The following is a 21,677-nucleotide window of genomic DNA, read 5'->3' as shown; positions in this document are numbered from 1 at the left end:
ATATACCTTAAAAAATATACCGTAAATATACTTTCTCTGGTATTTTTAATATTTAAATGGTATTTGCCTTTTTGATGTTTTCCATTTGAATAAATTTGGTTGACTTTTTTTTAAAGCTTATTTTATAAACAATCCCAAAAAGGGAGTACTTAAAATTAGTCACTTTTGTACACAATTGATTAATATATCGGGGAAAATTGTATGTTCAGAACTGAAGGTCTTAGCTAGCTTGTAATACTAAGCCGAACACCTAAATCGATCAATAGTTATTCATTTCCGATGTACAAAGGGAAACGATTAGTGGGAAAAGGTAAACAAAATTCATTCATTGTAGTGTCAAATTTCACTAGTGGGCGGGCGGTGTTTAGCTAAATTCTTTTTTATTTGTAAGTGCGGAATGCTGGCTTGCATTTTGGATCTGAATTGAGAAAAACGAGTCATGAGTGTCAGCATTGTGCAATACTTTGGAAGCCAGAGCGGAAAATGCGGCTACTGCACAGGTACAAACTGCAGCAAATCCAATGGTAAGAACACAAGACCGGACCAGGTGCAGTTACTCATTTTGTCGTTGCCTTTAAAGGTATGCACGCATATCGCTTGGACTGCCAAGACTACCAAGATCTCATTGATCGTGGCTGGCGCAGATGCGGCAACTACTGCTATAAGTTAAAGAACAAGGATACCTGTTGCCCCTGTTACACCATCAAATGCGACGCATTGGAATTCAAGCTGACGAAGTCCAACAAGCGAATACTTCGACGTATGAATCGATTTTTGCGTGATGGTAAACGTGACCCTGTCGAGCAGGCGGTACGCTCAGGAAACGATGATGACGTAACTGAGGGTGCGAATGCCTCTGCCAGTGAGCCGCAGCCTCAGATGCCAGATAAGAGTCCAGCTGTAATCAATGTGGAACAGGCTATGTCACTCGCACAGGCTCAAAAGTCAAAAGCAAAGCCGGCCGGGGCTGCACAGTTGACTTTAAACCATTCACCATCGCTGGGATCCAACAAATGTGGGTATTATTTCAATGAATAAATGAAGATTATTAACTTTGTCTTTAACAGCTGCAGCGGCGATCTCCAATAAGCCGCGCAAGAAAGCCAAGCAAATGCGATTGGAACGCCGGCAGGCCAAATTGGGCGATACTAAGGAGCAGCCCTCGCAGAAAGCTGTCACGCAGGAGAAGAGTTTGAGTGACTTTTTATCGGAGACCAGCGAAACCAACAAACATCATCTAAAGGTGAGTAATACTATTTGTTTGACCGTTTGCAGAACTTAGCTGGTTAGCGTGAATTTGATCTGTTTTGTGCCATGTATTGTTTGTTCATTTCGTGTCCGATCCTGAGTATTAGTCTCCCTATATGTAGACACACTGTCTTTGTGCTGTTTGTGTTCTTGCAGATCGTTTTGGTCGCATCCTCAGACACACACCGTTCTTGTGCCGATGCAGTACTTGCGTTGTATCGAAAATATCAAGTAGCCATTCACAATGATAATCCCGCACGCCTCACCCTAGCTAATATGCAGCGGTTTTTGATCAAGTCACCCCTTAAGGTAATTACATATATATGAAAAATCTATCCGCAGTTGAGTTTGGTACACGTATACGGTGAGGAATTCAAGCGGACTCTACCCCATAGCTACGCGCTCTATAGGAAGTATCAAATATCGATACACAATGATCCGCCCAGGGATCGCAATGCCTACCAGGACCATCTGCAGGTGTCACCCATGAAGGTTGCTACACAATAAATGATTTTACATAACCCTTAGTTTTATCAATATATTAAACTTTAGTTTACTATAATTTACTCCATTGTAGAACGAAAAGCCAGACGATGGACCCGAGATGGGCTATGGCTCGTTCCATCAGCAGTATTGGCTCGATGAAAAACTTATTGCCGTGGGCGTTATTGATATCTTGCCGGGGTCGGTTAGCTCCGTGTACTTCTTCTACGATCCGGACTACAGTTTTCTCTCGCTGGGAACATATGGCTCGCTAAGGTAAAATATTCCACAAACTCTAAAAATTATTAACAATTAATTTCTTTTGGTTGCTGTTGCAGGGAAATAGATTTCGTGCAGACGATTGCCGCCACTACGCCTGCTTTGAAATATTACTATATGGGCTTCTACATACACTCCTGTCCGAAGATGCGCTACAAAGGAAAGCTGTCTGCCTCATATTTGCTGTGCCCAGAGACTTACGCCTGGATACTGCTCACCGACGGTAGGTGTCATGCTATCCTTCCTCTCGATGTTGATAACTAACGCCAATTTCATTTAGTCATTCGCTCTAAGCTAGATACAAACAAGTATCAGCGCCTAAATGAAGATGCAGCTGCTAGAGATGTGAACGAATTCTTAGTTGAGCATTTGGATGAAGTGATGCTTCTGCTGGATGCCAATACATGCATGCAGTATAAGAATTATGTGCAGGTAATTCTCTTTTCGCTGTAAATCCTCTACAAGGTTCTTGTTAACTCACGATTTCCTTTAATCTTCTTAACAGATAACCGGCACTGATAGCGATCGCGTCGAGATTATTGAGTACAGCGAGCTGGTGGGAAAAGTTTGTGCGCATCGCATGCTTTACGTTAACATGGCCTGAGACCCACATAGTTTAATTACATTTATTTGTTAAATCTGTTTAAAGTTTGAAATCTAAATTTATCAGCCAAAAGTCGTTAATCGTTTGTCAAGCTAAAGTGTAATGTAAATTCTGCTTAACAACTTTCTGAAATTGTTAATTAATATGTTTTAAGTAATGCCAAGATATATTTATATGATAAGAATAAATAAACATTGAATTCAATAGGAAAGCTTAACCCCTTGCGTTCCGTAAACTTAACTATGCCAGACAATTTTGATAAGAGTCGGAAAATGAACAGATCTTATCAGTACTCATCATTGTCGCTTATCTGAAACCAGCAGCTAAATGCATCAATTGACTTTTATGGAGCTGGCAACACACACAGCACTGGATGATACAAGACATTTCATTTGGATAAGGCTAGGAGATAATGTTCATTTTATGGCGCACACACACACCGTGAGATAGGCGGCTAGGAAGCTAAAGATCGCAATAAAGCTTAATGTCCGTGAAAAACGAAAGATTTTCTCAGAACGAAGCCTCCTCTGCGGCTTAGACAAAAAGTTATAAAATTGTGAATTCTTATGGTGTAGCGGCGAATATCTAAAAAATAAATTCGTGCCAATAAAGTTATTTCTCTGCGCTTCTCTGGCTTTTTGCTGGCATTTGTCAAGTGCGCTAATTAAACAAAATATTTAACAAATGAGCGGTTTGCTGAATTTTCACAACAAAGCAAAGCCACGGCACGGCACGTGTGTTATAAAAGTATTTTACAAAATTTTATTGGGCCTTAGAGCGTTTTGGTCGACAGATTTTTCGCAAAGATCAACTGCATCATAATTTTGTATGCAAACAAATCATTCTAGCGCCTACTCTTAAATTTTGACAAATGTATTGATGTATTGGTGGAGTGAAATTGTAGGAATAACTGTTAGTCATCATGTTCATTGATTTACAACTTAGCACGATTTGGTGATTTTTTTGTTAGCAATTTTTTCATATATTTTAGCTCTCGCTACTCGCTCTCAACAACAATTTAAACCGTTTTTAACCGTTTTTTTTTTTGCGCTGCTCTGCTACTGCTACTACCACTGGCGCTGCTGAGACTGCGACTGCGAGTGTGACAGCGGGCTGGTTGGCTGGTTGGCTGGCTGGCTGAGTTGACCAAGTATATATGCCAATGGCAGTTGGCAATTCAGTTTCATTAGCTCCGCGGCGTTCTCAGCTGGCGGCGTTACAGCAGTTTGAATCGTTGGAAGTCGCGTCGTCTCAAGGAGGTCCGTACAATGTGAGTTTGATGCAGGAAGGTAATGGACTTCAACAAGAAAGTCCAGTTTAGCTACTACATTGGCAGCACCCCAATCTTTGGACACTCTTCCATCTGTGGGGCTGGCTGCGGCTGCCCAGTATTTGGGGGGTCGTCATGGAAAAATTTCATGCGAAATCTGGTAGCAAAATTGTGCCACGAAGAAATACAAAACAAAAACTTAATCAGACACATATAGAGTGCCGCGATGTGTGCTGATGATCGCGTGTCGTGTGTTGTGTGTTGTGTTGTGTGGTGTGGCACTTCATTACAGATTTTTGGAGAAATTTCAAGAGAGAAAAAAAAATAAACAGTCAACAGTCGGTTACAAACAGTACTCACATTGTATGTGCATAAATCAGTTATGCATGGAGTGCCGGGCTCTGGGAGGAGGACACCACGGACAGTAGTCGGCAGTAGCAAACCTGAACCTGCCACTGGAAACGAGACGTGCCCTCTTCGGTCTATTTTTGTCTGTCTGTTATTGTGCGTGCGTGCCTAGCCCCACTGTACAGTGGAGCCTATTTTTGGCTTGGCTATTTTTATATAATTTGCATTTTAAATAATAACTGGTTTTGTTATTGTGGTGCCATTCATTGAACCGCGACCACCATTCCCAACAAATTCAATTCGCCTTCGGACAAGTGATCTTTCCTGCCTTGACAACAAGCCGCAACATCGTTGTGATAACACATAATTAAAGGAGGATCTGCAGAAGTATCTAGGTTACGTACATATATTGTGCAAGTTAGAGTCAAATTTACTTTTATTTTTAGTCATTCGATACGAACGTTGGACGCTTGCTTGACAAATTTGCTGCTCTTTTCCAAGTTATAACACCCACAGTCCCCTCTCCAGCGATATTTAATAAGTGTTTAATGTTATTGACTGGCATGCGCGTGCAATTTGTCGAAAAAGTGACATTGATTTAGCATTATTGAGAATACGCTAAATCAATCGAAAAATATTTGCAGTCCTGGCACATAATAATATTTCACGTTTTTTGAGAGCTACGTAATTGAGTAATCGTACTTTTAATTACCACGTGCAAAAATGCAAAATCGTAAATAATACGAATTGAATGCGAATTAGAGCTTCGGCTCTGAGAACCGAAATTCCACAACAACAATGATCCAATCTACAACAATAACTGCTATTTTACTAGGTTCATTACATATTTCGATTTGTTTGCCAGTTACGGTTCAATTCCGTCGTTGAATTCTCATGCAGAATTCTATGCAAAAAAAAGCAAAACAAAACAGAACAGAACAGAAACCCACTCACCGCCACCCAACACAACCGAGGATCGAAAGAAAGACGCGAGTAGGAACCGAGGTAGAGGAGGAGGAGGAGGAGGAGGGGATACGCGTGCTCGTAAACCACCAAACCATGTCAAGTGGATGAGCAAACCACCACTAGCTCAGCTCTTATGTAAATAGCACGCGTGCTATGAATATACAGACGAACTTTGGTTCACCTATATTTCGATCCTCTGCATAATATAACTGATCGTAAAGCATTATGGGTCTTCGATTGGATGTATTGTACGGTAAATCAATTCATTTATCGTACCCATCGATATGGCCTAAGGTCCAGTAACGATAGAGTCCACACTGATTACGGCTAATTGACGATTTAACCTGACTCTAATGATCGCGTTTACAATACTACTTTTTATCGCATGGCCACATCCACATAAATCCACACACTTCCATCCTTTTATAATTCACTCTTTATGGCCCATAAATTGTCGAGCTGCTTTCATAAAGCCATTCATTGGCGGGAAGGGCAATGCATGATGATGATAAGACGACGCGTTCCTGATTAGACAGAAGAGGCTGGCAAAACACCTACATACTGGTACTCGTACGAGTAACTGACTGAGTATTTTGTGGAGATGTTGTGATGATGATTCGTTTCGGCTCTTAGCACTTGTATAACCCTTTCGGGGGCAACCGAGAACCAGATTGCCCACAACTGTAATGAGCACACTAATTATACCCTGAGTAAATTACTTTCTCATGCAAACATTCGGCTAAAGTCAATATCGAAGGTCGTTAGCTGGCTGCGTTCCTTGATCTGTCTTGGATTTCAATGAAAGTGTCGTGGCTTTCAGTGCACGTATCGGCAGTCCAGTCAATACGACAAGTACGACTATCACTGATCTTGTGGTCACTGTTATGCCATATTAGTTTTCCGAAAATTATCCATTCACATCCATGTCACGCAAGCACATGCAAAAATCATTGCGACCCCAGTAGCTGTAGCGCCTATTACGAGTATATAGGATTTTCAATCAATAAAAAATAATACTGGTAGGTCCCCTTTCAGAATCAGCTGCTGTTTAAGTACCGATGAGATGGTACTTTTGATTGTGATTAGATGGCGCTTGTTTGAATTTCCAGAGTTCAATTGAGAATAGAGAATTGTTTGGGTCCGTTTCGATTGCTTATCGCGACGAACATAAAGAGTTCTGCGAGAATATTTATGGTGCTCGTCTTGGTATTGCTAAAAACAATTAAATTAATATTGACGTTTGTTGATTTAAAGGAACAGTTGGCTAATTATTGGCAACACACATTCGTAATGGCAGATGAGGATTGGGTTGGGGTATGGGAGTATGAGTATGAGTATGAGGAGTGTGTGCTAACCCAGTTGGGAAATTCCCTAATTTTGGACCCAAATGAGTTGTGTCGAAATATCTGTGCCATATCAGCAGGCGATAATTACGTTTTCTCCGCAAGTCAACAACTGTGCGAGACTTTAATTGAAACTCTTTTATAATGCAGGGCCCTATATGCATACAGATATATGTATGTACATGCGAGTGAGTATGTACGTGTAAATGCACATGTTATGTACAGTATTGTAGAGCTTTCGCGCAAACGTTTCCTTTGTGCGGAATAAAGTGAAGTGAAGGGCAGCTGTGTAAATGGTTGAATTGCTATGACAAGGGGCGGGCTTATTAAGTCGAAAACTATTTCGATTGCATCTGCCGAAAAGTTCAGTTTTGTTAGAACAGAACGATTGGAATGAATGTGGCATGTTGCGATGCAATTACCTTACGAATTGGTCACTGAATTCCGATTCGATTCCGGCAAACAATGCCCCGATTCGAACAATGCCATTGATGGGCAGCTCTCGCTCGCGTTTTATTTATGCACTTATTTTTCAGTTCATAGCTCAATTCAACCGAAATGCAGCTCTCACGTGCGTGCAGCAAGAGGCAGCCGAGGCAACCGAGACGTGCTTATAAAATTTGACAAGTGTTCGATAAGCGTCCAGCACTGCACTCTCCAGTGATACGAATAGCGAGCGACTCTGTCAGGGCGGGGGCAGGCGTACTGTTTGAAGTGGACGCAACACATGTACATGTATCTGAGATTATCAATTTGTCAAGAGCTATTGGCTAATTCGCATTAAAAACTTGATAGACACGTTTGGCACTCCTGCCATGAAGCAAAATGAAAGAAACAAGCTGGCCATGATTGGGCCACTTAAAACTTCTCAATGTTGTAATGATTATTTTTTTTGGTAAAACCGCCAGGGATTTCCACACCATATTGACCCCAAAAAAATGATCAGCAAAAAACTCTTCCTAACTGTTCCCTGTTGTTCTCTTTTCAGCTCTGTCAACTGACTCGAGGCACAAAAAGCCATAAGAAAGCCAGCAAAAATGGCCGTCCTACCGTGCTGTAAGTATACCAATTCAATAACCGATCGGATCGCCAAAAATATTGCCACACGTTTCGATTCCGCGGAAGCAAACGATTCACGAGCGCTAATGTATGTCTCATCAATAACAATTCACTTCACGTGATGTGGGTCCAGCGAAGTGAAGTCAAAATACCCCGAAAATCCCCATCGCAAATATTGAAAGTTGCGCATGCGCAGCTCATTAGACTGCTTCGTCAGGTGGATAACTTATATGATCCGCTAATTGCTCTAATGCGATGCTAGGGGCCTGTGCCGAAATCGAAAATTAAATAATGATCTGTCAATAACCAATATTTGTTGTCGTTTGCAGTCTATGTGCCCAAGCGGGTCAATGTGGCGATCATGCTGTTCATGGCCTGCCTCCTCAGCTACATGATGCGGGTGAATCTCTCGATAAATATCATAGCCATGGTGGAAGATACGAGCGCTAACGAGAACAGTACTGTTGAGGTCCTGCCCGACGTGAGTATAAGTTAAATCGATATCCCCATTATTTTCCATTACCGAATCTTTCTGCTCAGTATGGTCCACGCTATAACTGGACGCAGTCGGATCAGGCTCTGCTTTTGGGTGCATATTTCTATGGCTACATGATCACCTCATTGCCAGCAGGCACCTTGGCCGAAATGCTGGGAGCACGAAACGTTGCGGGATACAGCTGCCTGGTGGCTGGGATCCTGACAGCGCTGACTCCGGCTGCCGCTGCTTGGGATAAATACGCAGTGTTTGCTGTACGATTTCTCATTGGGTTCCTCAATGGCGTTGTCTATCCGTGCTGTCACAGCCTGGTCTCCAAGTGGTCGCCGCCGGACGAGCGGGGAAAGTTTGTCGCCTCATTGATGGGCGGTACATTTGGTACAGTCATCACGTGGCCCATCAGTGGCGTTATCATCGAGAACCTCGGCTGGGACTGGGCCTTCTACATTGTCGGCATTTTTGTGCTGATTGTGGTTGCAGTGTGGTTCTATCTGGTGGCCGACACTCCGGCGCAGCATAACTCAATAAGCATCAAGGAGCGCGAGTACATTGAGAACAGTTTGGGCAGCACTCTGAGCAATAAGAAGGTAACTGGGGAATCAATAAACACTGTCCTCAGACGGACTCATATTCCTCGCTCTCGTATTACAGAAATGGCCACCGTACAAGGAACTGGTCCTGTCCATGCCCTTCTGGTCTTTGATGTTGCTCCATTATGGCAGCATGTGGGGACTGTTCTTCCTGATCACGGCCACACCCAAGTTCTTGAGCGAAGTGCTGGGCTTCAATCTGTCCTCCGCCGGCGTCCTGTCCAGCCTGCCTCATGTGGCTCGTCTACTCTGTGCCTTTGGATTCGGTGGCGTGGCAGATTGGATCCGCCGCAAAGACTGGTGGACGATTACAAAAATGCGAAAAGTATTCTGCTTGCCTTGTAAGTCCATTTACTGCACGGGAATGGAATTTGGAAGATAAATAATCCTTTCTTTTTGACAGCTCACATCTTGCCGGGCATTATGCTCATCATCCTGGCCTACTTTGGCCGCGATCCGTATGTGTGTGTGGCCATCATGACGATATCGCTGGGCTTCAATGGCGCTGCCACAGCCTCAAATTTGGCCAACTCCCAGGACTTGGCTCCCAACTATGCGGGCACGCTGTACGGCATCATTAATTGCATTGGCACCACGCCAGGCATCTTTTCGCCGTTGATCGTGGCTGCCTTTACCGAAAAGGAGGTGAGTATCCCAACAACTATGCACATTCCACAAGAATCGATAGCACGTCCACAATTATTGCCCATAGAACACCATCGATCAGTGGCACTGGATATTCATCATTGGAGCAGCAGCGTATATATTGCCCGCGCTGTTCTTCTGGGCCTTCGGATCCGGAAAGATACAAAAGTGGAATGAGGTGGAGACGAAGGAGTCGCGCGAGGATATTGTTAACACAAAGTTGTAGCCTGTGGCTCTGCGATTGCCTGTTTGTATTCTTAGTATTAATGCCATAACTACGATGTTTGCTTGTTAGCGGAGAGTCCTATTAAAGCTTTAGCTGTGTATTTATTATTACAAAATATAAACGAATTTTTTTCAAATAAGATTCATAAGTAGTTCAAATTTGATCGGAAACCCGTTTGTGTTAGCTTGGCGCAACGACCTTAGCATTTGTGCGGGGGAATCACTGGGGGAGCGTTCAACTGGTTGCGGGACATTGCAGAAGTTAATTCAATTTTGCAGTCGAGCAAAAAAAAACCAAATTAATTAGTCAAAAGCTAATCAAATTTGAGGTCTGACCAATGATAATTAACGTCAGGGCTCTACAATGTTAGTGTGTCAAAATACAGTCATAGAAATTAATTTCAAATTTCCTGCCAAGATAATCTGAAGATTTCTGTATAACAGATCACAAAATATTAAAAATAGATTCATATTATCTGATAAACTATTAATATCCGGATGCTAAATAATATTTTCAAGTCTGGACAATTTATCTCTGCAAAAATATCGTGATTGGAAAAAAGCTTGCCAAAAAAAATTATCTTCCCGCTGAGCTATTTTGAATTTATTTTCATATCTTATATTAACGCTTTAATCTCATTAATTAAATCATGCCATTAATGTGTTTTATATTATTAAAAATACTTAGCTCGTAATATGAGATTAGGGTAGATAATTTTGTTTGTACATACTCTTGTGATTGGTGGACTCTGGTGATATCTAATTATGAAATTATGCTATGAAACTCTTAAGAACGCACTAGTTTTACATTAAAAAGCTGACTGCTATGACACGAAAATCTGGCTGACAAAAAACTTAAAAAAAGGGCTGCTAAGAAACTATCCTGGCGTTATCTGCGTTATTTACACGAGCAGAAATTAAATCTTGTACGTTTTGTAGATTAATTTTTGCGACAAAACGTACACGATCCCGTTAAATACATGTTAAATACGTGCAACTTTAGCACGGAATGAGCAACAAATCTGCATACCTTGGGAAAATGGATATTACCGAATTGAGGTAATGTTTGCAATTTCAGGCTCCAATTAATGCAGAAACTACAGTCTCTATTTTAAAGTACATATTAACGAAATTTTGCAACTTACAGGTAAGAATAAGAGGTATTGGGATCGGTATAAATGTATACACAAATTATATTTAAAATGCATAAATAGGTAAAAAACATATCAATCTAAGAAAAATTCCATATTAATCATATCAAGCAGTTTGAAATAATAAATTTAACATATATTAAAGGAAATAAGGTATACAAATGTCTATACGCATAGAACACACTTGGTTGGCAATCAACAATGACGTCACATTCCGCTACACACTTACGATTAATGCCTTGGCCGTTTTTGTTTGAACCTTATTATCTAAACAACCCCATAAAAAGGAGTTCTGAAAACTAACCCGTTTTGTACAAAATCTATTGAGGAATCGGATAAAATTGTTTGTTTAGGTCTGAGAAAGCTAACTAGCTAGTAATATTAAACCGAATATCAAAATCGAGGAATAATTTTGCAAGTGAACAAAAAATCAGCTGATTTTTCGAGAAATTATCGAACTATCGGTTGCTTCACGGTCACACTGTTCTTGGCTTGCGGTCACACTGCTCCTGGCTTGCGGTCCGGTTCTGTAATTTTTTTAAGTTTAACTAATTTTAGCCCAGTTCGCAAAGTAACGCGGCGGCGACTGATACATTTTTAGCACAATAACAACATAACGCACACAAAATGGCAGATGTTGAAGCAGTGCAAATTATTGCGGAATCGCTGAAGCAACAGGTAAGAAGCCGTCCGTGTCCCTGCCCCCGCAAGTCTGGGATGCATTTTCTGCATTGTAATCTCTACGGAAAATGTGCACTCCTCCATGTTGGCATATTTGAGATATTAACCTATGGACGTTGATTAAAATAGCTGAGGGTCGCTCTCGGTCCAGCAGCAAGAACAATGGAGTCTTATCTAGCACCTGTTTGTTGTGCAAAGTTCAAAAACACCAGGTAGTTGTTGTTCTGGCTACCTGATTATTCTTGTTAATAAAAGTCGAACGGATTTTTGATAAAGAAAATGTTCCAAAGGTTTTCGAGCACGACCCAAATATACATAACTACGATAATCTCTACTTGGGGGCCCAGATTAAAATCAATAAAACGTTCACCGGATTCCAAACAAATCTCTTGAAAACGTGTTTGCATGTTTGGTTAAGAATTGAGTGTAGGGATGGGTATAAATTAGAGCATGCATTGTACTGTACTTAATTATTTATTTTGAATCTGAGCAAAGAAGGGAGTGGAGTGATAAATATTGGGATTTGCAATCGAGAACTTGAGGGAAAATCGTATCCCAATTTATGAACCTTGAACTCATCCCATCATCTATCACTGCTTTTTGTCAACAGGGAGTGGACTATGTATTTGGTATCATTGGCATACCCGTCATCGAGTTGTCTATGGCCTTTCAGGCCGCTGGACTGAAGTACATTGGCATGCGGAATGAGCAGGCCGCCTGCTATGCAGCTCAAGCCATTGGCTATCTCACGGGAAAGCCGGGCGTCTGTTTGGTGGTCTCTGGACCGGGACTTCTGCATGTGACAGGTATGGAAGACAGAGGAATTCGCCATGGGATTTGGTAATCACACACACAAAATGAATTGTTTAGGTGGTATGGCCAATGCCCAGGTCAATTGCTGGCCTCTGATCGTCATTGGCGGAGCCACAAATCAGGATCATGAAGGAATCGGCGGCTTCCAGGAGTGCCCGCAGGTGGAGCTTTCCCGCCCGTACTGCAAGTATGCAGCTCGTCCTCCCACCGCTGCCCTTATCCCCCTGCACGTGGAGAAGGCAGTGCGTTATGCCACCTATGGACGGCCCGGAGTAGCCTATTTGGATTTCCCCGGCAATATTTTGCAATCGAAAGCCCCCGAGGCTCGCATCTACAAGGCGTTGGCTCACCCAGCTCCACCAGTGGCCTATCCACCCCACGATGATGTGATCGCCGCGGCCCGCCTTCTGCGACAGGCCAAGCGACCGCTGGTCATTATCGGCAAGGGTAGTGCCTATGCTCACGCCGAGAATACGCTGAGGCATTTCATTGAGAACACAAATCTGCCCTTCCTGCCCACTCCCATGGGCAAGGGCGTGGTCTCTGATACGGCTCCACAGTGCGTTTCGTCTGCCCGAACCCTGGCCCTGCAGAAGGCGGATGTGGTATTGCTGCTTGGCGCGCGCCTCAACTGGATTCTGCACTTTGGACGCTCGCCTCGCTACGACAAGGATGTGAAGTTCATTCAGGTGGACATTTGTCCCGAGGAGCTGCACAACTCTGTCATCGCGTCGGTGGCCATCCAATCGGACATTCGTCCCTTCGCCGAGCAGCTGTTCGAGCAGATGAATGCCGTGAACTTCCGCTTCGGCTACGAGCAGGACTGGTGGAAGCAGCTGGCCGTCAAGTGCAAGCAGAACAAGGACACAGTGCAGCAGATGTCGCTGAATGTCTCGACGCCGCTCAACTACTACGCTGTTTTCCATCATTTGCGCGAGTTGCTGCCCAAGGACACGATTATCGTCAGCGAGGGTGCCAATACCATGGACATTGGACGCTCCATGCTCCTGAATGAGCAGCCACGTCATCGTCTAGATGCCGGCACCTTCGGCACCATGGGCGTGGGTCCAGGCTTTGCAGTGGCCGCTGCCCTGTTCTGCCGTGACTTTGCTCCCGGCAAGCGGGTCCTCTGCGTTGAGGGCGACAGCGCCTTCGGCTTCTCGGGCATGGAGATTGAGACGATGGTGAGGTACAAGCTGCCAGTGACCATTGTGATTGTCAACAACAATGGCATCTACGGAGGATTCGACAAAGACACCTTCGAGGCCATTCGCAGCGAGGGCGATCTGACCCAAATGTGAGTGAGAAGATCTTATCGTACTGTACCAGGGTTGTACTCAATGATAATCTTATCGCTTTCAGCACACCACCATCGGCACTGGGGGTTCAAGTGCGATACGAGGAAATGATGAAAATGTTCGGCATGCAGGGCTACTTCTGCACGGAGATTGAGCAGTTGCAGACGGCCATCAAGGCGGCCAACCAGCTTACGGACAGGCCAACCATCATCAATGTGGCGATCAGTCCATCTTCGGATCGCAAGCCGCAGTCTTTCAACTGGCTCACGGAGTCCAAACTGTAGGATACAATCGTCTAGGTCTTAAGCACAAATTTCACCATTCCGAAAATTTTATTGCCACGAATTTTTCTGTATATACATGCAATTTTGATAACACCGACGAGGGATCCTCATTGATTGGCCCGCTTGAGTTCCTCCTCCAGGCCCAAATAGTCCAAGAACCAGGTGAAGTCCACCAGGCGGCCCTTGTGTAGGAAAGGAAGCTTGGGGCACAGCTCAAAGGCGATGTTAAGAGGGGCTATGTCGGGCACCTGGTCGCATCGCATGTTGAAGAATCCCAAAAAGTCGCGCACCTCAATCTCGCGCTGCCCGTTGTGCTGCAGCACCTGCAATATATCATCCACCAGCTCCAAGCTGAACGGCAGCCGACAACCCCGCAGTGTCGACCTTACTTGGGCCTCACTTATGTACGGCTTGGAGGTCGGATTAATGTGGCTCAAGTGCTCCGACAGCTCCTCAAGATTGTTCCACAAGGCTCGCTTCAGCTCTAGCTGGGCAGCGGCCCGCACCTGGTTCCTGTCGCAGCTGGGAGGCATTGCCTGCTCAGCCGAGAAGTAGCGACACACGGTCACTACTTCGTGGTTCAGCAGGCTCTCCTTCGACAGATACGACAGCAGAGTGGATCGCATGGTATCAAAGTCGATGGTTGCGAAGTCCCCAAGATTGCCATCGGGCTTGCAGCGCAGCACAAACTGCTTGTACTCTGGTCGTACTGCAGTGCGAATCTTTTGCATGATGGCACGGATGTCGGCCACCGGAAACTGAAAGAGGAATCAGAGTGGGTGAGGACTCTCAAGGGAACCTGAACACTCTGAATTCTATGCTATGCGCTCACCTCGCTGGGATGCTGTTCCATGTAGAGCAATGTGAATTCATCCGCTGAATTGATGTGAAAGATGTGATCCTTGAGGCTGAGAGTGCGCCCAATGTAAAAGTCATTGGCCCGATAGTACTCTGGCCGCGCGGAGCTGAACTTGTCCTGGCCTGGCAGCGCAACGCGTGCCCGCTTGAGAAACTCTCCGCCCACAAAGCCAGAGTTTCGCCGGGAGGATTCATAGATCTGGAGCGTGTCGTCGGCCAGGAAGTAGCTGATGATGAAGACGCGCTCGCAGTTGTCGCGTATGGCGGAGACCAGCCTGGCACCGAAGCGCAAGATGCAGCCGTCGTACTTGATCAGCTTCTTGAAGTCGGCCTGCGGTGGCTTCGGCTCAACGGTGATGCAGTTGCCCTCAGAGTCCTCGTAGCTGCCCCATCCGTTGTAGGGTGGCAGGCGACGCACTGCGCCTGCTCCCTGGGTGTGCGGACGCACATCACTTCGTTCTGGAACGGGCTGCGGTGTGAAATCTTCGATGCCGTACTGAAAGTGAGGTGAAGTGTGAATCGTTTTGGCGTGAATGCTGGTCTCTCGCCACCTACCTTCTCTTTGTAGTAGCTTTGGGTGAACTGATCGCAGCCGGTGATAACTACAGCGCGTCCGAAGACATTCAGCACGGCGCCAATCTGCAGATCCTGGTCGGTGTAGTGATGCACCTGCTTCTGGCCCGTGTTCAATGGATCGGCCACGTAGCGCACATCCCTCATATTGGAGCCCAGCACATTGAGCAGCGTCACCGCTGTCTGTTGACCCGGCTGCGCCAGTCCGGAGAACTCCTTGGGTAGCTTGCCTCGTTTCAGGAAAGTACTGGGACCCTCGCGTCCCGAGTTGCGTGGAAACTTCTCCTTTATGTCTATGGTGTCGTCGGCCAGATAGTAGCAGATCTCCAGCTTCCGCACGTCACCAAACTCGCTGCGATCGTTCCAGTAGCCATGGAACTTGAGCACGTGCCTGTCGAACTCCAGAAACTGGGCAAAGGAATGGCGCTTGGGCACGGCACTGCCGCCGCTGAATGTTTGCTTCAGCCCAGAGCGTTTGCGTATCTCCGTGGTGGGATCACTAGGGTGAATATCGAGAATATGTGATTTCTTTTGAACTACGATCCAAGTGCATTATTTACTTTGGCTCCTGTTGCGTCTCGGGCACGCAAATGCCGGCTCGATTGAGGAATTGTCTGGTGAAGATGTCACAGCCGCTGATGCGATAGACGCGATCAAAGATCTGCACATCGGTGTCCACGTTAAGGTCAAAGATGGAGATGAACTCACGATCTCTGGGCGGGGCCTTGGGTATGCGCTGGCGGTGCACCAGGCAGCCCTGTGGTATGCCCGAGTTCTCCACCTTCGGCTCGGTGACCTGCATGGTGCCGTCCTCCAGATAGAAGTAGATCCTGACCTTGCGCACCTGGTATGGAGCATGGTAGATCTCGGTGAGGTTCTCCTTGAAGTAAGCATTGAAGCAGAGCACCTGCTTGTCGTAGGCCAGCCAGGGTGGCAGCTTCGTGGTGACCTTCGGTGCCCACAGGGTGTTGATCTGTGCGGGCACTGGCGGACACTTGGGATCCGCCACAATGCCGTTCGGCTCCACCAGCTCCGGCTCCCGGCGATCGGACAGCATCTGTATGCCCTGATAGTGCATCAGCGTCTGCTGCCGGGGATGGCGACGCTTCCCGTACTACAAGGAGGATCGTCATGGAATCGAAAGCCGCCTACTGTACTGTACTCACATCATAGAACTGTGCACCCGGCAGCAGTGGCATCCCTGGTAGCCGCAGCATAATTTTGATGGCTTTTTGGATATGCCACACTCGAAATTTAGATAATTTTGACTAGCGAAATCTTCTGGCGAAGCGTTTTGGTTACATTTGTGTCGAAACGAAGGAAACGAAATATCTGTGGCAGGTCAAGCTAGGCTGCTGAGATGGGACTGTGCTTCGACATTTTCGACTCCACCGCTATTCGATAAATGGAACAAACAAATGCTATGGCAATGCCCGAGGCGGGGGCATTGCTTGTCATGGCAGCGCCGCACTGTAGCTATGGAGATAGATCCCATTCCATTCCTCCTCTCCGCAACAGCGATTCGGATTCGTTTGGGGCCAAAGTAATTCTTTATTTAATTAGCAAACAGAGGTCACCCAACTAGGGGACAAGCATTGAACATTAAACATTGATTGCAATATAAACATCCAAATAAATTTTCGTTGATTAGTATTTTGTTTGGTTAAGTTTAGATACCCATTAAAATATAAAACATTCAAGTTTTTTTGTTTTGTTTTCTCTTTTAACGGACGTAAACACACATCACAATTTGTTGCATAGAGATCTAAAAGAGGTTGAGGTTGAGCTTCAGTTTTCGGTGGAGATTTACTTATGGGAGGGGAGGAGAGTTGCTGCTCTGCCAGACCCACCTGTGGCTGATTCACTCATCCACTGGCTTTCCAACACTGTTTGGCTGTTCTGGCTCTAATTACTTTCGGTGCAGACGTTGCTCTGTTCGCTAATTAGTCTGACATGCTAAAGTAGGAAACCCACCGACAGCACGTGCTTTTTCTCACCTCTCATCTCCGATCTTTCTCTTTTACAATAATTTTTGGAGACGTTGTCGTAAAATCGAAGACTTATCTGTATACGTTGTCCAGAGCCCAAGCGGAAAGCACAACAAGCGGCAGAATGAGTCTCATGTGAGTTGATCCACAGTCCACAGTTAGGCAGACACACACACGCACACATAGATAAATATACAATTAATTAATTAACCTCCTTTATAGAATGATTCTTTCGATGCTTTTGCTGGCTGTCGAAGGTGGGCGAGCCATGGGCGGCGCCAATCTCACGTCCTGGCATCATCACAGGCGGCAGAAACGCTTCCTGATCTATCAGAATGGAGGGGTTGTCAAGGTCAACTATCATCGGGATACTTTTGCAGGACGTAACATCAATAATGTAAGACATTTATTCCCCACAGCTAGTCACTGGCTGCGCATTTCCAGTGCCCTTTGATGAGAAGATGGCCTGGCGCCAGCTGGTCTGGCTGATGAATTTCCATTACCAATTCAGTGAACCGCAGACACCAATTTATTGGTGGAATCTTTGGAGCAGTTCACGTGAGCTAAAGGGCTCCAATCATGCTCCTCCACCCGCTCCTCGTCCTCCGGTCGTGGATGAGCCGCAGTTTTTGCTATTCAAGTTTGCCGAGGACTATATGTCGCAGATTGGGCAGAATGGAACCGCTTGCCTGGAACGTTTGATCTGCGAGAACGGACAGGTGCACGAGCACAGCGGCCTCTATGCCCAGCTGTTGCACAGACTGCTGAGGTAAGCGAATCCACAGACCCGAACAAATAGATACTCATCTCATCTGTTGTCCGCCAAAGACCCCATCGAACACTGGACGAACGATATCGGGATGCCTATAGAATGGGGCGACATGGCGTCAATTGTCGCCGCGCCTATCCACAGGCGTCGCACTGTCTCCTGGACGACTATATCCACCTGCACGAGCGGGGCCCAATGCAGAGTTTTCTTTAAGCTTAGTGTAGGGTTGAGTTTTGTAGGCGCTGGTTGCCAGTAGTACACAACATTTACACGACTAATTAAAGGTACGAGAGTAACTAAACAATTCTACGTGTATGAGTGCATTTGTACAACATCTAGGCGGGAGCTTTACTGTTCGCCCCATCTTTACTGCTTGGGATAGTTATCGACGTCAACATCGTCATCGTCGGAGACTCTCCAGGGCAGTTGGTAGTACCTTCTGCTGTTGCTGGCCAGCCACAGATTGGCACAGCGATTGGTGCAAAAGTTACAGGTGAAGAGCTGCTTCGAAGAGCTGCCAAATCTGTAAAGATGAAGGGAAAATGCGTTTCATATACAGATACAGATACAATGGCCCCAATCCTCACTGTGTGGCTTCTGCTTGCCGAATGTAGAACGCGTCCGGGACCGGTTTCGTCTGACGCAGGCCCTCATCTCATCACATCTCACCCCACACTCACCTCTTGACAACCATGAAGTAGTACGAAGTGTACAAACATCTCGAGCATTGGGAAGTCGTGCAGCGGGCGATGGGGCCATTGTTAATCTGGGAGCTCATGTAAGCCTCGGGTAGCAGGCGATGCAGAGCTGCGTTCTCGTAGACAGGTACATGGCGGTTCAGCGTCTGGATGGCATGCAAACAGTCGTCGTAGAGTGAGATGCGGTTCTCCTTGGAGGGAACTTCGAAGACTTGTCGCGTGCCCACTGGCAGCAGCAGGCGTTTCCTTGTCTCAAGCTCCCGCACCCAGAACAGGCCCTTGCTGCTGACGGATCTGCACTCGAAGAGATCAAAGTTAGAAAGGCATTCGTCCAGAGGTGCATCTATAACACTCACATGGGCGTGAATCTCTGGCGATTGTCGTAGAAGCTCTGATAGAACTTCTCGTATATCATCGGCAAGTAGTTGATCGACGTGTTGTGGAAGATGCGCACATGGTTCATAAACTTGGAGAGAGCAGCCGGCAAATAGATGAGAGCACAGCCTGCAAGAGAACCCGTACCCGCTACTCATCTCTCACTCTCTCTCTGATTTGGTATTTGCTGTACTCACGATCGGCGGCCAGGGACTGCAACATTGGGAGGTTGGCAATGCGCTCGGGTATGTGCAGCAGCGTCTCATTGTCGCTTACGTTTAGCTCGTTGAGGCGCACACATTCGCTCAGCTGTATGGGCAGGCGGCGGAACCGATTCTTGGAGATGTTCAACTGTTCCAAATTGCGCAAACTGCTCATCTCTGAAAGGGTTGATGGAAATTGGCAATGGCTAGCGCAGTGGCTCGCGGGGCGTCCCAGTACTCACCCAGCGGTAGTTTTGTGAGCCGATTGCCGGAGACGTTCAGCTGCTGTAGACGGAGCAGCAGACCCAGTGTGGGCGGCAGCTCTTTCAGCTCGTTGTTGGAGACATCGAGGAACTCAAGGTTCTCCAGCATATATATGTCCATGGGCAGTTCGCTCAGGTTGTTCCCCGCCAGATGGATAAACTTGAGGGTCGTGATGCTCAGCAGCCATTGGGGTATCACCGATATAAAGTTCTCCTTCAGGTATACCTCCTCCAGGTCCTCGTACAGGAACAGGTCCATGGGCACATCCCTGAAGTTCAGATAGCTCCAGTGTAATATCGTTCGGTTCATCTCGCTGCCGTTACACAATTTTCCTTCAGTTTTTATTTGAATATCGGATGAAACAAAGTTGTTTGCTTTGCGTTTGTTTCTGCTTCTCGGTTTTAATTATATTTATACGTATTTTTACGCGGTCATGATCAACATTTGGCACCGTCACCCACCAAACACAAACTGCCACCAGCAGCCATCAGCTAGCACCCTAGTGCCCCCGAGCCACAAAGAGATACAACAACAGCACTAGGAGCAGCAGCAACAGTTTGCTCTGGCGACCAACAATTTTCTTTCTTTCGTTCGTTTTGTCTAAATTTGTCTCATTTCTCTGTCGCAATTTGCTTGCTCGCTCGCGAGAGTCACTCACTGGCGCCCGATTCCACCTTGTTGTTGTTGTTGCTGTTGTTCTAAATTTTTCCCTTATATTTATTTATTTCACTAATAAATCGCACGTTGCACTGGCCATCGACGTATGCGTAATGTGCTGTCCGCCTCAGAGTATGCAACGGATACAGACGTGCGGCCGAATTGCACGAGAAGCTTTTGCCATTGACATTGAATTTTTCCCCGCCCGAATTGATTTACAGCTTAATGCTGCTACTTGTTGTTGTTGTTGTTGTTGCTGCTGCTTCTGCTGTTGCGCTTGTTGCAGCCCTCAAGGTCGTTGCTGCAATGTGTGTACATACAGGGAAGGGGGAGCTTTTGGACAGCTTTTCCAACGGGACTAAACTTTGTACTAAACTCTTGTGTTCTGTTTTGAATAAATAACGAAACGTAAGGAGCCAGAGCTAAGCTGTGGTACTGTCGGAGTCGGCAAGAATCGGGGGATTAATCGATCAAAGAGCAAGTTGTAACTTTTTGTTTATTCAAATAATCCAACCAAAACTTTATCTATTTAAATAAATTATATACATAGTATATTGAAATTCTGACAACTTCAAGTGTAACACAGCAGACTTAGTTTGGAAATTGATGAATCCCAGCATATACTCGTACTCGTACTCGTACCCGTTGAGGCATCATCATTCATAGTAGTTATATCCGTTAACCATAGCCAGGCGAATTATGGTGGTGATGGTGATGGTAATGGTCTGGATAGTATGCTGACGGTCCAATTGGCACACCCAACGGCAGTGGTAGTGGCAGTGGCAGAAACAATAGCTGAGGAGTGGGAATTGCTTCAACTAGGCTCAAAAGGAGCACAATAAAAGCGATCACAGATTTCATGTTTCTGGCAAGGTTTCTCAAAACAACTGATGAGAATTCGGAGCCGTGCCTTGGCTTTTAAACAAATCTGTCACTGCGTTTTGGGGAATTTGGCCAAGCGGGGACAACCAAAGAGAGAAAACAAATTAAATTTCACCCAGTAAATGGTGTGAAACGATTGTATTGGGACTTACCCCTGAGTATTTTTGCTTTATTTGTTTTATTTAGCACGGAAAACTTTGGACAATGAAGTAACAAGTCTTCTGGCTGTCGTTTGTAGTCCAAGATATAACGCGTAGAAATGCGGCCAAATGCATTTTTTTCTATAATTATTATTATGTATTATATTTTTAATTGTATTTGTGTTTTGTATTTTATTTTAACTAGTTTATGGAGCTACTAGTGAAAAATAAATCACTCGGTTTGAATAGCGATTAACAGAAATATACTTACTATATTAAAATGCCATTAGTACTTATATTAAAGAAATGTTTTGTTGAAATTTAGTCTTCGTGGTCGTGTTGAGTGTGCGTTATGTGTTCTACTCTCGGTTCAACGGTTGGCCTACTGGTCATATCCCATTTTTGGCAGATGTAAGGATAATTTAATTTAAGCTGTTAACTTTTTGAACAACCAATTAACACCTTGCAGATCGCATGTCGAGTGGAG

General features: G+C 45.4%; 6 protein-coding genes across 10 annotated transcripts; 4 read left to right on the top strand and 2 right to left on the bottom strand.

Moving 5' to 3' along the window:
- Positions 1 to 182: 182 nt before the first annotated feature.
- LOC111077598 (arginyl-tRNA--protein transferase 1) lies at positions 183 to 2,815 on the top strand. Of its 5 annotated transcripts, none has more exons than XM_041592163.1 (9): positions 183 to 310; positions 392 to 524; positions 581 to 1,015; positions 1,068 to 1,243; positions 1,405 to 1,557; positions 1,826 to 2,007; positions 2,070 to 2,233; positions 2,291 to 2,442; positions 2,516 to 2,815. In XM_041592163.1, exons 2-9 carry the CDS (start codon positions 440 to 442, stop codon positions 2,612 to 2,614), a joined length of 1,446 nt encoding a protein of 481 aa, XP_041448097.1. In that variant the 5' UTR covers positions 183 to 310; positions 392 to 439; the 3' UTR covers positions 2,615 to 2,815. The 5 variants fall into 5 exon arrangements, with proteins under 5 accessions (XP_041448097.1, XP_041448096.1, XP_041448098.1 ...); XM_041592162.1 differs by having other exon boundaries at positions 184 to 310; positions 369 to 524; positions 2,516 to 2,814; XM_041592161.1 differs by lacking the exon at positions 183 to 310 and having other exon boundaries at positions 321 to 524; positions 2,516 to 2,814.
- A 961-nt stretch (positions 2,816 to 3,776) lies between these two features.
- LOC111077599 (sialin) lies at positions 3,777 to 9,672 on the top strand. The gene is made up of 7 exons (XM_022371944.2): positions 3,777 to 3,884; positions 7,530 to 7,597; positions 7,930 to 8,081; positions 8,141 to 8,683; positions 8,748 to 9,027; positions 9,090 to 9,331; positions 9,399 to 9,672. Exons 2-7 carry the CDS (start codon positions 7,579 to 7,581, stop codon positions 9,555 to 9,557), a joined length of 1,395 nt encoding a protein of 464 aa, XP_022227636.2. The 5' UTR covers positions 3,777 to 3,884; positions 7,530 to 7,578; the 3' UTR covers positions 9,558 to 9,672.
- Positions 9,673 to 11,197: 1,525 nt separating this feature from the next.
- On the top strand, positions 11,198 to 13,880 carry LOC111077595 (2-hydroxyacyl-CoA lyase 1). Its single transcript, XM_041592073.1, has 4 exons — positions 11,198 to 11,385; positions 11,999 to 12,194; positions 12,259 to 13,498; positions 13,564 to 13,880. The coding sequence occupies exons 1-4, from the start codon at positions 11,335 to 11,337 to the stop codon at positions 13,781 to 13,783; spliced, it is 1,707 nt and encodes a 568-aa protein (XP_041448007.1). The 5' UTR covers positions 11,198 to 11,334; the 3' UTR covers positions 13,784 to 13,880.
- On the bottom strand, positions 13,797 to 16,587 carry LOC111077591 (EF-hand domain-containing family member C2). Its single transcript, XM_041592072.1, has 5 exons — positions 16,381 to 16,587; positions 15,775 to 16,328; positions 15,197 to 15,713; positions 14,616 to 15,137; positions 13,797 to 14,541 (listed from the first exon to the last, which is right to left on the bottom strand). Exons 1-5 carry the CDS (start codon positions 16,429 to 16,431, stop codon positions 13,891 to 13,893), a joined length of 2,295 nt encoding a protein of 764 aa, XP_041448006.1. The 5' UTR covers positions 16,432 to 16,587; the 3' UTR covers positions 13,797 to 13,890.
- Positions 16,588 to 16,981: 394 nt separating this feature from the next.
- LOC111077593 lies at positions 16,982 to 18,268 on the top strand. The gene is made up of 4 exons (XM_022371937.2): positions 16,982 to 17,337; positions 17,425 to 17,554; positions 17,622 to 17,971; positions 18,031 to 18,268. The coding sequence occupies exons 1-4, from the start codon at positions 17,327 to 17,329 to the stop codon at positions 18,182 to 18,184; spliced, it is 645 nt and encodes a 214-aa protein (XP_022227629.2). The 5' UTR covers positions 16,982 to 17,326; the 3' UTR covers positions 18,185 to 18,268.
- On the bottom strand, positions 18,187 to 20,577 carry LOC111077592 (plant intracellular Ras-group-related LRR protein 7). Its single transcript, XM_022371936.2, has 5 exons — positions 19,490 to 20,577; positions 19,242 to 19,424; positions 19,026 to 19,173; positions 18,652 to 18,963; positions 18,187 to 18,494 (listed from the first exon to the last, which is right to left on the bottom strand). Exons 1-5 carry the CDS (start codon positions 19,818 to 19,820, stop codon positions 18,338 to 18,340), a joined length of 1,131 nt encoding a protein of 376 aa, XP_022227628.2. The 5' UTR covers positions 19,821 to 20,577; the 3' UTR covers positions 18,187 to 18,337.
- Positions 20,578 to 21,677: the final 1,100 nt, after the last annotated feature.

Source organism: Drosophila obscura, unplaced genomic scaffold (genome assembly GCF_018151105.1).
Source record: "Drosophila obscura isolate BZ-5 IFL unplaced genomic scaffold, ASM1815110v1 contig_17, whole genome shotgun sequence".
Taxonomy (NCBI): Eukaryota; Metazoa; Arthropoda; class Insecta; order Diptera; family Drosophilidae; genus Drosophila; species Drosophila obscura.
The sequence above is the reverse complement of the archived record's forward strand: the minus strand, read 5'-3'. Positions and strand labels throughout refer to the sequence as shown.